Genomic DNA, 12,006 nt, shown 5'->3' on the forward strand with positions numbered 1-12,006 from the left:
GCATTAAAGAAAATGAGTAATACTATACCTTTTAGGGTTTTCATTATAAGTGAAACGTGAACGTGTTAAACATGAAAGGTGTGAAATGTAATTAGTCCCTTAATTTAATTACTTATTTGGTAACATATTCGAAACTTAATTCGTCAACTCAAAACTAGTACTTACTATTTCACAGTTGGTTTTTTAGTTACAAACAACAGATATGTTTGTCTTATTTTTCCTTTTGTCCTTTGAGGCTTGGACATCTACTTCAAATCAAGCAAGACGTGAATGGCATGCAACCACACGTCTTAAAGTTCAAGATTTAAAATGCCCCAGCAGATCTTTAGAGATTACTTGTTAATAAATTTTTTTTTTCTTTAATTTATCTGGAAAACGTTTTTATTAATGAAAGTAGCTGGAAATTCAGTGTCACATCATTGAACAAATCCTATATCCTTTTAAAATATATGAATAATATATTAGTTTCTCAAAAGAAAAAAATATTGGAATTTCCTTTGGGATATAATGGAGGGTTTCAAATTCTAATTTTCCTTCTCTCATCTATCTTCTTACCCACCCTCACCACTAGGTTAATCCCAGTGACTTGCTAAAACTGTAAATTTGAGTTTGGATACATGGAGATGGAGCGTTTCGAACTCTTAACTTTCCTTCTCTCATTTATCTTCTTACCCACCCTCACTACTAGGTTAATCTTAGTAACTTACTAAAATTGTAAATTTTAGTTTAGATAAATGGAGGGTTTCGAACTCTAACTTTTCTTCTCTCATCTATCTTCTTACCTACTCTCACCACTAAGTTAATCTCAATGACTTACTAAAGCGGTAAATTTGATGAGTTTGGATAAAATGGAGTATAACACACGGGCCTAATTATAGAGAGATTTTTCAGTGTTCCCGTCACACGAAATTATACATCACGTGTCCCTCTATAAATGGTGGGTTATGTGTGTTAAAAGGTTAATAACTTAAAAATTAAAATTTTCTATCACTTGTATAAAAACACGTGATGTATTATCCGTGTTTCCTTCATAACTAAAAATTTTCCCTAATTATGAGTTTGATTCTTGTAATGTTGCGAGGTGAGTTGAAAGTGGATGCAAACAAGTGACGGCGTAATTGATGACGTCTTCCAGATGACCAGACAGAAGAGAATGCTTTGAATGATGATATATTCTTCTCAATAAGAGGAACTTATATGTGTACAACCCTAACATAAAAGGAAAGAAAACTAATTACAAGTGATTACATGGGATTACATATCAATTAAGGATCCTACCTAAAATACAAAAGTCAACACTCCCCCTCAAGTTGGTGCATATATGTCGCTCATGCCTAACTTGTGTAAGAAACTTGAAAACTTGTGACTCGAAACAGCTTTTGTGAGGATATCTGCTAACTGATATTCTGTTCTTATCGCTGGTACTTCAATTATTTTCCCTTCCAATTTTTCTTTGATGAAGAACCGATCAACTTCAACATGCTTTGTTCTATTGTGTTGTACCGGATTATGTGCAATGTCACGAGCAGCTTTATTATCACAAAATAATTTCATGGGCTGATCATGTTATATACCCAAATCGCTTAACAGAAGCTTAAGCCACAAAATTTCACAAATCCCCAAAGCCATACCTCTGTATTCTGCTTCTGCACTGGAACGGGCAACCACATTCTGTTTCTTACTTCTCCATGTAACCAAGTTACCCCCAACAAACGTAAAATAACCTGATGTTGAGCGTCTATCATCAATGGAACCTGCCCAGTCTGCATCAGTATAACCTTCAACAGTAAAGTGATTATTCCTCTTAAACAAAATTCCTTTGCCCGGACTTCCCTTCAAATATCGCAATATTCTCGTCACGGCATTCATATGTTGTTCTCCAGGATCATGCATGTATTGACTCATTACACTCAAGGCATAAGCAAGGTCCGGTCTTGTGTGTGCCAAATACATCAAACGGCCTACTAACCTTTGGTATCTTCCTTTGTCAACTGGTACTTGATTAGGATCAACACTAAGCTTCAATCATTCTTCTAATGGTGTAGTTACTGGCTGACAAGCTGACATGCCAGTTTCGTGCAACAAATCAATAATATACTTCATCTGAGACAAGAAAATTCCAGAACTGCTTCTCGACACCTTAATCCCTAAAAAATATTTCAGGGATCCAAGGTCCTTCATTTCAAATTCTGTAGACAGGTATCTTTGCAATGTCGCACGTTCTTCCGGATCATTACCTGTTACCACCATATCGTCTACATACACAATAAGTGCAGTAAGTTTCCCATTCTATCTTTTCAGGAACAAAGTATGATCAGAGTTACTTTGTCTGTAACTAAATGCTCTTATAGATTTTGTGAATCTTCCGAACCATGCTTGAGGGGACTGCTTCAAGCCATACAAGGATTTCTTCAACCTGCACACTTTTCTTTTGTATTTATCTGGAGCATTACATCCCGGTGGAAGATCCATATAAATCTCTTCTGTCAAGTCTCCATGCAAGAAGGCGTTCTTCACATCGAACTGTTGTTAGGGCCAATTAAGATTTGCAGCCAAGGACAACAAAACACGAACTGTGTTAATCTTGGCTACATGTGCAAATGTATATGTGTAGTCGATTCCATATTTTTGAGTGTATCCTTTTGTTACCAGTCTTGCCTTGAAACGATTCACCGTCCCATCTGCTTTGTATTTCACAGTATAGACTCATTTGCATCCCAAAGGTTTCTTGCCAGCTGGCAAATCTTTGATCTCCCAAGTAGCATTCTTCTTCAAAGACTTCAACTCTTCATTCATTGCTACTTGCCAACGTGGATCAGTTAAAGCCTCCTGCACACTGTTAGGAATAGATACAGTAGATAATTGATGCACAAACGACTTATTTGATTCTGACAGGTGACTGGTAGACACATAATTACTTAACGGGTATAACACATTAGACTCAGGGTTGGGCTTACTCACCGGATACCTAGTTTTGCATTTAAGGTCGGCTTCATAAGTAAGTTTAGGAATACCTCGGTTGACGCGATCAAGGAGACGACGTGGTGGTGGTGCATCCGGGATTGAAGACGATTGATTATGGTTATTGAGACTCAAGAACAACTGTGAGGTAGCTGGCGACACAGGGCTGTCCGATGGTGAGGAAACTGGCAGTGAGCTATCAGGCAGTGAGTTATCTGGCGATGTCGACTCGTCCCTTTCAAGATTTTCAACATTGTTTCCATGTGAATGATCACCACTTGTCTCCAAGAAATTACCACTTAATTCCAATTCATTCACATCATTATTTTCGTGTGAATGATCACCACTTATTTCTAAGACATCACCACTTAAATCCAAATCATTCACTTTATCTATATCTGGAATAGTATAATCAAGAGTTTGAACTTCTTTCTGATTCTCCCCCTGAAGTGAAGACTCGGGATTGGCAAAGTACATATCATTCTCATGAAACGCAACATCCATAGTGACAAACAACTTATTTGTCGGTGGGTGATAACAACGGTATCCTTTCTGCCTTGATGCATACCCCACAAACACACATCGTAAGGCTCGAGGTTCAAGCTTACTTCGCTGTTGTTTATGAAGATGAACGAAGGCCACACAACCAAACACATGAGGTGGAAGATTAGGGACTGCAGGAGCATCAACATGTGAAGAAAGTGCCTGAAGGGGTGTCTGAAAATCAACCGATCGGGATGGAACACGATTAATGAGATACGCAGATGAGGTGAGAGCTTCTCCCCAATAGGATAACGGGAGACGAGCCTCGAGTAAAGAAGCACGAACAACCTCCAGAAGCTGACGGTTCTTGCGTTCGGCAACTCCATTTTGTTGTGGAGTATATGGACATGTAGTTTGATGAACAATCCCATGATGATCAAGAAAGGCACGAAGTTCAGAGTTAACATATTCGCCACCATTATCACTCCTGAGAACCTGTATTTGTGACTTATATTGTACTTGTACCATTTTGTAAAACTGTTGAAACAAAGAAGTAACTTCACCTTTGGATTTCATCAAACAAACCCAAGTCATACGTGTGCAGTCATCAATAAAAGTAATGAACCAATGAGCACCACTAAATGTAGCAGTTTTAGATGGACCCCAAACATCAGAATGAATTATCATAAATGGAGCAGAACTTTTATTCAAACTGGATGGAAACGAAGCACGATGACTTTTAGCTAGTTCACAAACACCACATTTAAAGCTAGAAACATCATGCTTAACAAATAGGCTAGGAAACAACCTCCGGAGATAGCCGAAAGAAGCATGTCCAAGTCGACGATGCCACAACCAAACCTCCGAAGCTTTATTCCTATCCCTCGGATTTCCATCCACTGCAAGAATGTGAGTCAACATTCGAGAGCTGTTTGATGTCAGCTCCAAGTAGTATAGCTTCCCCTTTCTAATACCATAACCAATCGTCTTGCGAGTCCGAATGTCCTTAAAAACACACAAGGAAGGCCAAAAAATCACAAGACAATGCAGGGCGACAGTTATTTGAGCAACATATAATAAATTATAGTCAAGAGAAGGAACAACAAGCACGGTATCAAGACTAAGGGTATCTGACAGGGAGACAGTGCCTTCTCCAATAATGGGAACAACATTACCGTTGGCAACACTCACAACAGTTTTGGTAGGTGGTTTTAGGATTTGTACATGTCTAGATTCACAAGTCATATGTTTAGTAGCACCGGAATCAATTATCCATGTATTATTCGTAACAGATGCAGAAACTTTTAAAGCCTTACCTGTGTTACCTGTATTAGAATCTATTTTCGATTCGACAATCGACGTACACGACTTGTTACAGTGGGGATCACAAGTCTTGAACTGTTCTCGATCGGTCCTACTCCCATGTCCAGTTCGGTCAAATCCATTTGAAAAAGGACAAGCACGGGCAGCCATTGTGAAGTGGTTGCACGTGTGTACGGGAACCAAATGCAGCAGCAACTATGAGGCCCAAAAAAAAATACTAGTAATATATATATATATATATATATATAAAGTAACCCTTCTTCCCTTTTTTTCCGCAACAGCACAACAATCCTTTTTTCCTATTTCGCAACAACAAGCTTTTTTATGCTGTTCTTCAAACAGCAACAAGTGGGTCACTGGGTTCAATCGAATCTGGGCACGCAAAACAGATACACAGGTCGAAATCTAGGACAAATTTCAGGCAGTGGGTTGAATCTCGGTTCGTGGTGGTGGATGCAGCGGCTCGGTGAACTCGGATCAGCAACGACGGCGTCACTCGCTGGTTGATCGGCGCACTGCACAACTGGGTGCGTGGCGGGTAGTTCGGGTTCTCGGGTCAGCAACGACGGCGTCGCTCGCTGGTCGGACGGCGCTGCACAACTGGCTGCGCGGCTGGTAGTTATTATTTTCCGTATAGAGCATGATCTCGTCTCCTTTTTTTTTCAAAACCTAGGCTCTGGTGCCAAGAAGAGAATGCTTTGAATGATGATATATTCTTCTCAATAAGAGGAACTTATAGGTGTACAACCCTAACATAAAAGGAAAGAAAACTAATTACAAGTGATTACATGAGATTATATATCAATTAAGGATCCTACCTAAAATACAAAAGTCAACACAGACAATTGGAGTCGGTTGACTTCTTATACTTTGTCGTTAATATAATGAAGTAACTCACCCGATGGCTTCCGTTGCAACTAAATATGGGGCATGATGTTTCTTCATTGATTTTTTTTTTCAATGCTATAGCAAGAGATGTAAATATTTTCCTGAGAATTTAATAAAATATTCGTATCGTTTAAATTAATCAAACTCACCAAATTAAGGATTAGGTGAATAATATTAATCTTTAATATTAGAAAGTCATAAATAAATTTTGGTGTCTCAAGGCTTCATAAAAAATAACTAGACACAATAGTCCCTGAAACAAAAAAAATTACAACCACCCATAAAAAAAACAGAATATAATACGAAGGGTATTTCCTTAAACACATATTTAATTTATTTTGTTTTAGATAATAACAGAAAACACTAAAAAATAAAAAAGTGGCGTCAAAACTGAAACCACACAAAAAAATGCCACAAAAAACTAAAATCTACAGCATGAGAGGGGAGGATGAAAACGCACGACGCGATCATGCTTTTCCATAGCAAAAAAAAAAATATTGATCGTGCTGCTCTAGACCTAGAATTCACATACCAGTATTTAAAGAAGACAGGTATGCAATGCAGTACATGCCCCGTTTTGAAGATGGTAACTAATTACTCCATCAATTTTCTTGGTATTTCTACATTCATTTTTTTTGCCACTTGACTAATTACTCCGATCAAAATTATATTTAATTACTGTATGTATGGGTTTGTATATTTATTTAATTTTTATGTAATTTAATTTTGATTTTAGCATAAAAAGGAGGCTATGACGAAGGGACTGATAACTTGCAAGATGTCGAAATGGCTGTTGCCGATGCTGATGGTAACTCTTCCTCTCAATCTCTCCGTTGAATTTGCTATTGCTATTGTATCTTTAATCGTGTACACCAAATTAAACAACGCATTGTTTCTAGCTGAAGGCTTGCAAGTATCTAAAACTGATTCAGTTTGTTTCTCTTGGACCACAATGCAAGACTTCTCATGACTTTTTTTTCATGCATAAGTTCGTTTCTCATCAAATCAAGGTTTGATTTGATAGCAGGTGGAATCTTAGATAGGATAAATGTCAAAGCAATGTGGAAGGAGATGACAGGTTAATTCAAAAGTTTTATATGTAAATGTGTAATTATCGTTGAATCGAATCATAATACAATCAGTTTAATAAATTTCTTATTTTTATTTTCTTCATCTTTCTTTTCTTTATCTCCTACTTATTTTTGCTTTCCAAGTTTATTGCTAGGTTAAATATTCGCACTAAATTATTTTATGTTGTATTTGGAATTATAAGTAGATTTTTTCAACGTGTGTACATATTACAAATTCAGAAGAAGATGATGACGATATTATTGAAATCAATGGTCAGTGGGCATTCAAAAACTACATTTGATTTCTTTTTCTTTTTTTGGTAGTTTTTTGTTCATTTACTCTGTAAAGGGAGGATATTAGGGGTACCGGTGAGTGGAGATTCCTCTGCAGAGAGTCGGATTATCATCTCAATTTGACTTAGAGGTTAGATTTTGGTTAACAATAGAATTTGGTGGTTTGCTTCTTAGTGTTGACTTAGAGGCATTGGTTATCTTGCTTCGTCCGAATTAGATATTTTGAATTTTATTTGTCACTAATACTGTTCAAGAGTTTTGTTATTTTGAAAATTACGTGGAGAGGCTTATGGAAATATTGGATATTACATCCTAAACCAATGTAAATTCTTGAACCTTTAAGCAATTAAACCCATGTGCAAGGCTATAGTATCTGCTTTGTCAGTACCCATTTTCTTGCATCACTTTTCCACTTATCCTAACTTCTAAATGTCATCTTGATTTGCTATATTTTATGACAAAAATCAATTATCCATTTTCTTGGCTTCATAGGCTTCATAGGCTTACTCAATAGGTGATCAATTTATCAAAGTTGCAGAGTTTAAGAATTTGGTTGTTTGTTTGTAATACCTCTTTAGAAGAAATCCCTAACATATCCATCAATGCTCTCCCTCTTCATCGTAAAGAAGTGGTCAATTGCATTTTCTTCTACCATTTGGTTTCCATTGAAGCTTACAATTTATCACTTTGAATTAATCGTACCATGTTAATTGTCTTACTTCCATTTTACAAGTTGTAGAGATTGATAACTTCTTTGCATTTGCAGGTAGTCGTGAAAAATGTAATTTTGGAGCACCGCTATAGAACAATTTTATGAGATGTTGCTAAATACCTTACAACTAAAATTAAGCATGTGGCCTATATTTGCAGTCCACGGGATTCAGTTATATACGAAAGGTTTTATTAAAGTATCTGTATTTGTTTCACAAAATGAAAAATGTAGATATTGTATGTTAGTTTGTACAAACATTTAATTATTATTTATTACATTTTTTTTTTTGAAAAGTGATTTTCACGCACCAATTTTTTTTACCTTACACAAAGTTTCCGGCACTTTCAAATCTTCTAAATGAACCTATCAAAAGGTTCTTACATTATTTTTGTTGTTGATAATGATCGGTATCATTAATTGGGGAAAAAAATCATGCTTCTTGACAATTGCACAATGAAAAAAAAAACTACGTATGTTGCGTGTAGCACGCCGTGATTAAAAAAAAAGGCTTTCGCATGCGTGTAAGCACCTGCATAAAGGCTAGTGTGGATTAATGTAGAAGCTAAAGTTACTATAACTTTAAAATGGTCCCACTATTTGTAACCGTTGGATTCTAGATTGATGGATGGGCAGGATTTGGTTGAAAGGAGCCGAAGAGGATCCCTTTCCGTCTGGAAGGTCTTGTGGATTTGTTCTTCTTAATTAGCCACCAAAGTCTAAAAGTCATGCATCCCTAATTCTCAAGTCATAACCAAATCCATTTTAATATTGTTACACATCCGAATTAGCAATAAACAACGCCACCATTAAAAATAAGAATAAAATACACCAAGTGGGACTAAATTAATACATATTAATATCAACATTTTCATCACAAAAATAGTGAATTATGTGTAAAATTCAAGGTATTAAGGTCGAGCATTAGAGCGAGCAAACCTGCTGGTATTTTCTTCAAAGTTGGAAGCCATCCATTCCATGATCCATCTCCATGCCTACCCCTCCTCCTTTATCTCATGATTTCCATGGCAGAAATCCAAAAGAAAACCAGTACTCCCACTCCTAGTCCTATAACCACTCCTACTCCGTCCACTTCCAAACCAAAACACAGTTTGTTTCTCGCTTGCTTCGGATTTTCCAGGCAAAAGAGTCGCAGACGGAGTATGAGATCAAAGTCGCCCCCCCTCATCCGAAAGGAAGCTAACTATACCAGAGAAGATAATCTCGATGACCATACGATTGATATGAAGGGTGAACATTCAACTAGTATTACTAGTCAACGCAGCTGTTATTTGATTTCTTGGTCAAGCTGGAGGTTTCGCACCAAGAAGTCCGCCGCCAGAACCGTCCCCATCGACACCTCCGGTACCACCGTCACCGACAAAAGGGAACGTCCGTCCAAGGTGGTCAAGTTTTCCAGCTTGCAGACCAAGTCAAAGTCAAAGTCAAAGTCTGGTAACCTCGTCTCTAACTCCGAAGAAGTACTTCCGGCCACCACCGATGGGGAGCCGCCAGGGACTCCAAGTCGGGAAGAGGCTGAGCCTCCTCTCATCGTCTCAGACCCGCAGACCCCTATTAACCATAACCCGCCACAGGTATAGTAATTAATAGGGTAAATTACACTTTCATACCTCATGTTTGGGCAATATTTTAATTTCTTACAACATCTTTAAAACATTTCACTTTCATATCTTAAGTACTATTTTATTTCAAAATAATACATTCGTTACATTTTCCATTCATTGATCCGTTAAATGCTGACGTGATTGCCACATATATGCCACGTGGCTGCTAACTGCTGCCACGTGGTAAACAAAAATAATTTTTTAATTTTTTTAAAAAAACCTGAATTTTTACAAAAAAAACAACCCCCCTGACGGCCAAAGACCCAACTCCCCCCTCTCCCCGCGTGACCCTCATCCCTTCGCGATCTTGTGATTTTCAGCAGGAAGAAGAAGAGGAAGAGGAGGAGGGAGGAAGAACCCGTCCCCCCTCCCCCCCCCCCCAGCCAGAGACCCAGCTCCCCCCTCTCCCCGCGTGACCCTCCTCCCTTTGCGATCTAGTGATTTTCAGGAGGAAGAAGAAGAGGATGAGGATGAGGGAGGAAGAAAAGAAAAAAATAACCCCACCCACCCACCCATGACCCGAAGAAGAAATCTACAGCAGGAAGAAGAAGAGGAAGAGGAGGGAGGAAGAAAAGAAAAGAAAAAAAAAACCAACCCCCCCCCCCCCCTCGCCAGAGACCCAACTCCCCCCTCTCCCCTACGACCCTCCTCCCTCTGCGATCTGGTGATTTTCAATGTGGGTGAGTTTTGAAATTACTTTGAGTTGGTTGCTGGGGTGATTTTCTTTCTTTCTTTCTTCCTCCCTCTTCTTCTTCTTCTTCTTGCAGATGTGGGTCGTTGGGTTTTTTTTTTTTTTTTTTTTGTTGTTGTAAAAATGCAGGTTTTTGAAAAAAATTAAAAATTTATTTTATTTGCCACCTGACATATATGTGGCAGCCACCTGACATACATTTGGCAGCCACCTGACATATATGTGGCAGCCACGTCAGTATTTAACGGATCAATAGATGAAAAATGTAACAGATGTATTATTTTGAAATAAAATAGTACTTAAGATATGAAACTAAAATATTTTAAAGATGTTGAAAGGAATTGAAATAGAGCCCAAATCTGAAATATGAAAGTGTAATTTACCTTAATTAATATTTATTCACTCGTAGATAAGACTTAAGAGGATTGACTGTTAGATTCATGGTTTCAAGTTTGATTTTGCTCCCCCAGTATCACTTCACATAATGAATTATTTGTGCGCTGCAGACCAATACGATCAACCTCGAAAGTAGGAAACATTTGGAGTCCCCTAAGGATGGCACGTGTCAAAAGCGATTTTGCAGGAAGATTGATTCACTAAGAACAAGTACAACTATTGCAGGAAGAAAAGGACCACCTAGCAGCCAAAGCCAACCAGATTCACCGGCTGGACAGGAGGCCAGGACGCCCACGTCGCGTACTCGGACAGTGTCGCACTCCGTGTCTTTCCCCGCTCGCGAAAGCCAAACTCAACAGGGGGCGCCGGTGACTCCATCCGTGGCACACAATTTTAGTAAACAATATTCGTCGTGGTCGTGGTCGACTACCGTGTCCAACAACCCCGGATCGAAAAATAATAATAGGGAGAAGGCTAAGGCAAAGGGAGAGTCGAGTACCGCAGCCAATAGGAAGAATTTGGATCCACTGATTGGCATGTCTATTATTTTGGTGACGTTGATTATTATGTTAATATGGGGTCGTTTGTGTGCTATTCTTTGTACGTCCGCATGGTTTTACTTGCTCCCGGGCTTAAGATCAGCGGCGGGCGCCACCACTACTGCTGCCGATGGATCTGGATACCCTCACCATAATTCCAGTTCCAATGTTAATACCCCGCGGGCCATGGATATGAATTCCGAAGAATGCAAGAAGAAGGTCGTCTTAGAGGGATTTCTTGAGAGGAATCACCGGAATATAATTCCATAAATTTGCAGCTAGAAATTGGGCTATTTGAGATGCAATAAAAGAAAAATAAGGAAACGACCTTCAATCAAATAAGTTATAAGTTGTTTGTTTCTGTGATATGTTGAAAGCATATGTGATTGGCACATATGAAATATTACTTGTTTCATTATTTTGTCCTTGCTTTGCATGTAATTAAAATCATGAAATATTTGTGTAATCTTACATTTTTTTTTAATAAGAAGAGAGGAAGTACAACACCCACTACAAAGCAAGCTACTAACACCAGACTAGCCATTACACTCTTCAAACAACAAATCAGTATTAAGTCTGGTGGTTTCTTGAACCCCGAACGATCTTGAACCACTAACAACAAATCAGCTGGTTTGATATTGCTGTACTTTGAAAAAAAAACCTCAGTACTAAGTCTGGTGGTTTCTTGCATAGCAGCTGCAATTTGGAGATAATCGCTTTTGATATGGACGAAGCCACTATAGGCCTGGAACGGATGCCCCCACTCAGTTTTTGATCATACACACACACACACACAAATTGTACAGTTTTGCATCCCAATGACTAGCCCCAATTAAACTACAATTAATTTCCTATACGTAACCTATATGTTAATCGGTATCAATATGACTGACTTCGTCAACAATGATTCTAATTGTTTTGTATGAGAACTTTATTAATTAATATATAAACGTTTTGTTCAATAAATTTTTTAGTTTTTTAATTGTGACTTTATTGTTTGAAGATAGTCTCATTCGGATAAATCTCT

At 38.1% G+C, this 12,006-nt stretch overlaps 1 protein-coding gene across 1 annotated transcript; it reads left to right on the top strand.

The window, feature by feature from the left end:
* The first annotated feature begins 8,481 nt into the window (after nucleotides 1–8,481).
* On the top strand, nucleotides 8,482–11,395 carry LOC126595947 (uncharacterized). The gene is made up of 2 exons (XM_050262356.1): nucleotides 8,482–9,323; nucleotides 10,551–11,395. The coding sequence occupies exons 1-2, from the start codon at nucleotides 8,745–8,747 to the stop codon at nucleotides 11,247–11,249; spliced, it is 1,278 nt and encodes a 425-aa protein (XP_050118313.1). The 5' UTR covers nucleotides 8,482–8,744; the 3' UTR covers nucleotides 11,250–11,395.
* Nucleotides 11,396–12,006: the final 611 nt, after the last annotated feature.

The sequence above is a fragment of the Malus sylvestris genome, chromosome 13 (assembly GCF_916048215.2).
Source record: "Malus sylvestris chromosome 13, drMalSylv7.2, whole genome shotgun sequence".
In the NCBI taxonomy this organism is placed as follows: Eukaryota; Viridiplantae; Streptophyta; class Magnoliopsida; order Rosales; family Rosaceae; genus Malus; species Malus sylvestris.

What these genes read in the sequence shown, in the direction of transcription:
- LOC126595947 (XM_050262356.1), top strand. Translation starts at nt 8,745, where the DNA reads ATGATTTCCATGGCAGAAATCCAAAAGAAAACCAGTACTCCCACTCCT. An exon ending in TTAACCATAACCCGCCACAG is followed by an intron (nt 9,324 to 10,550) that starts GTATAGTAATTA and finishes TGTGCGCTGCAG; the next exon opens with ACCAATACGATCAACCTCGA.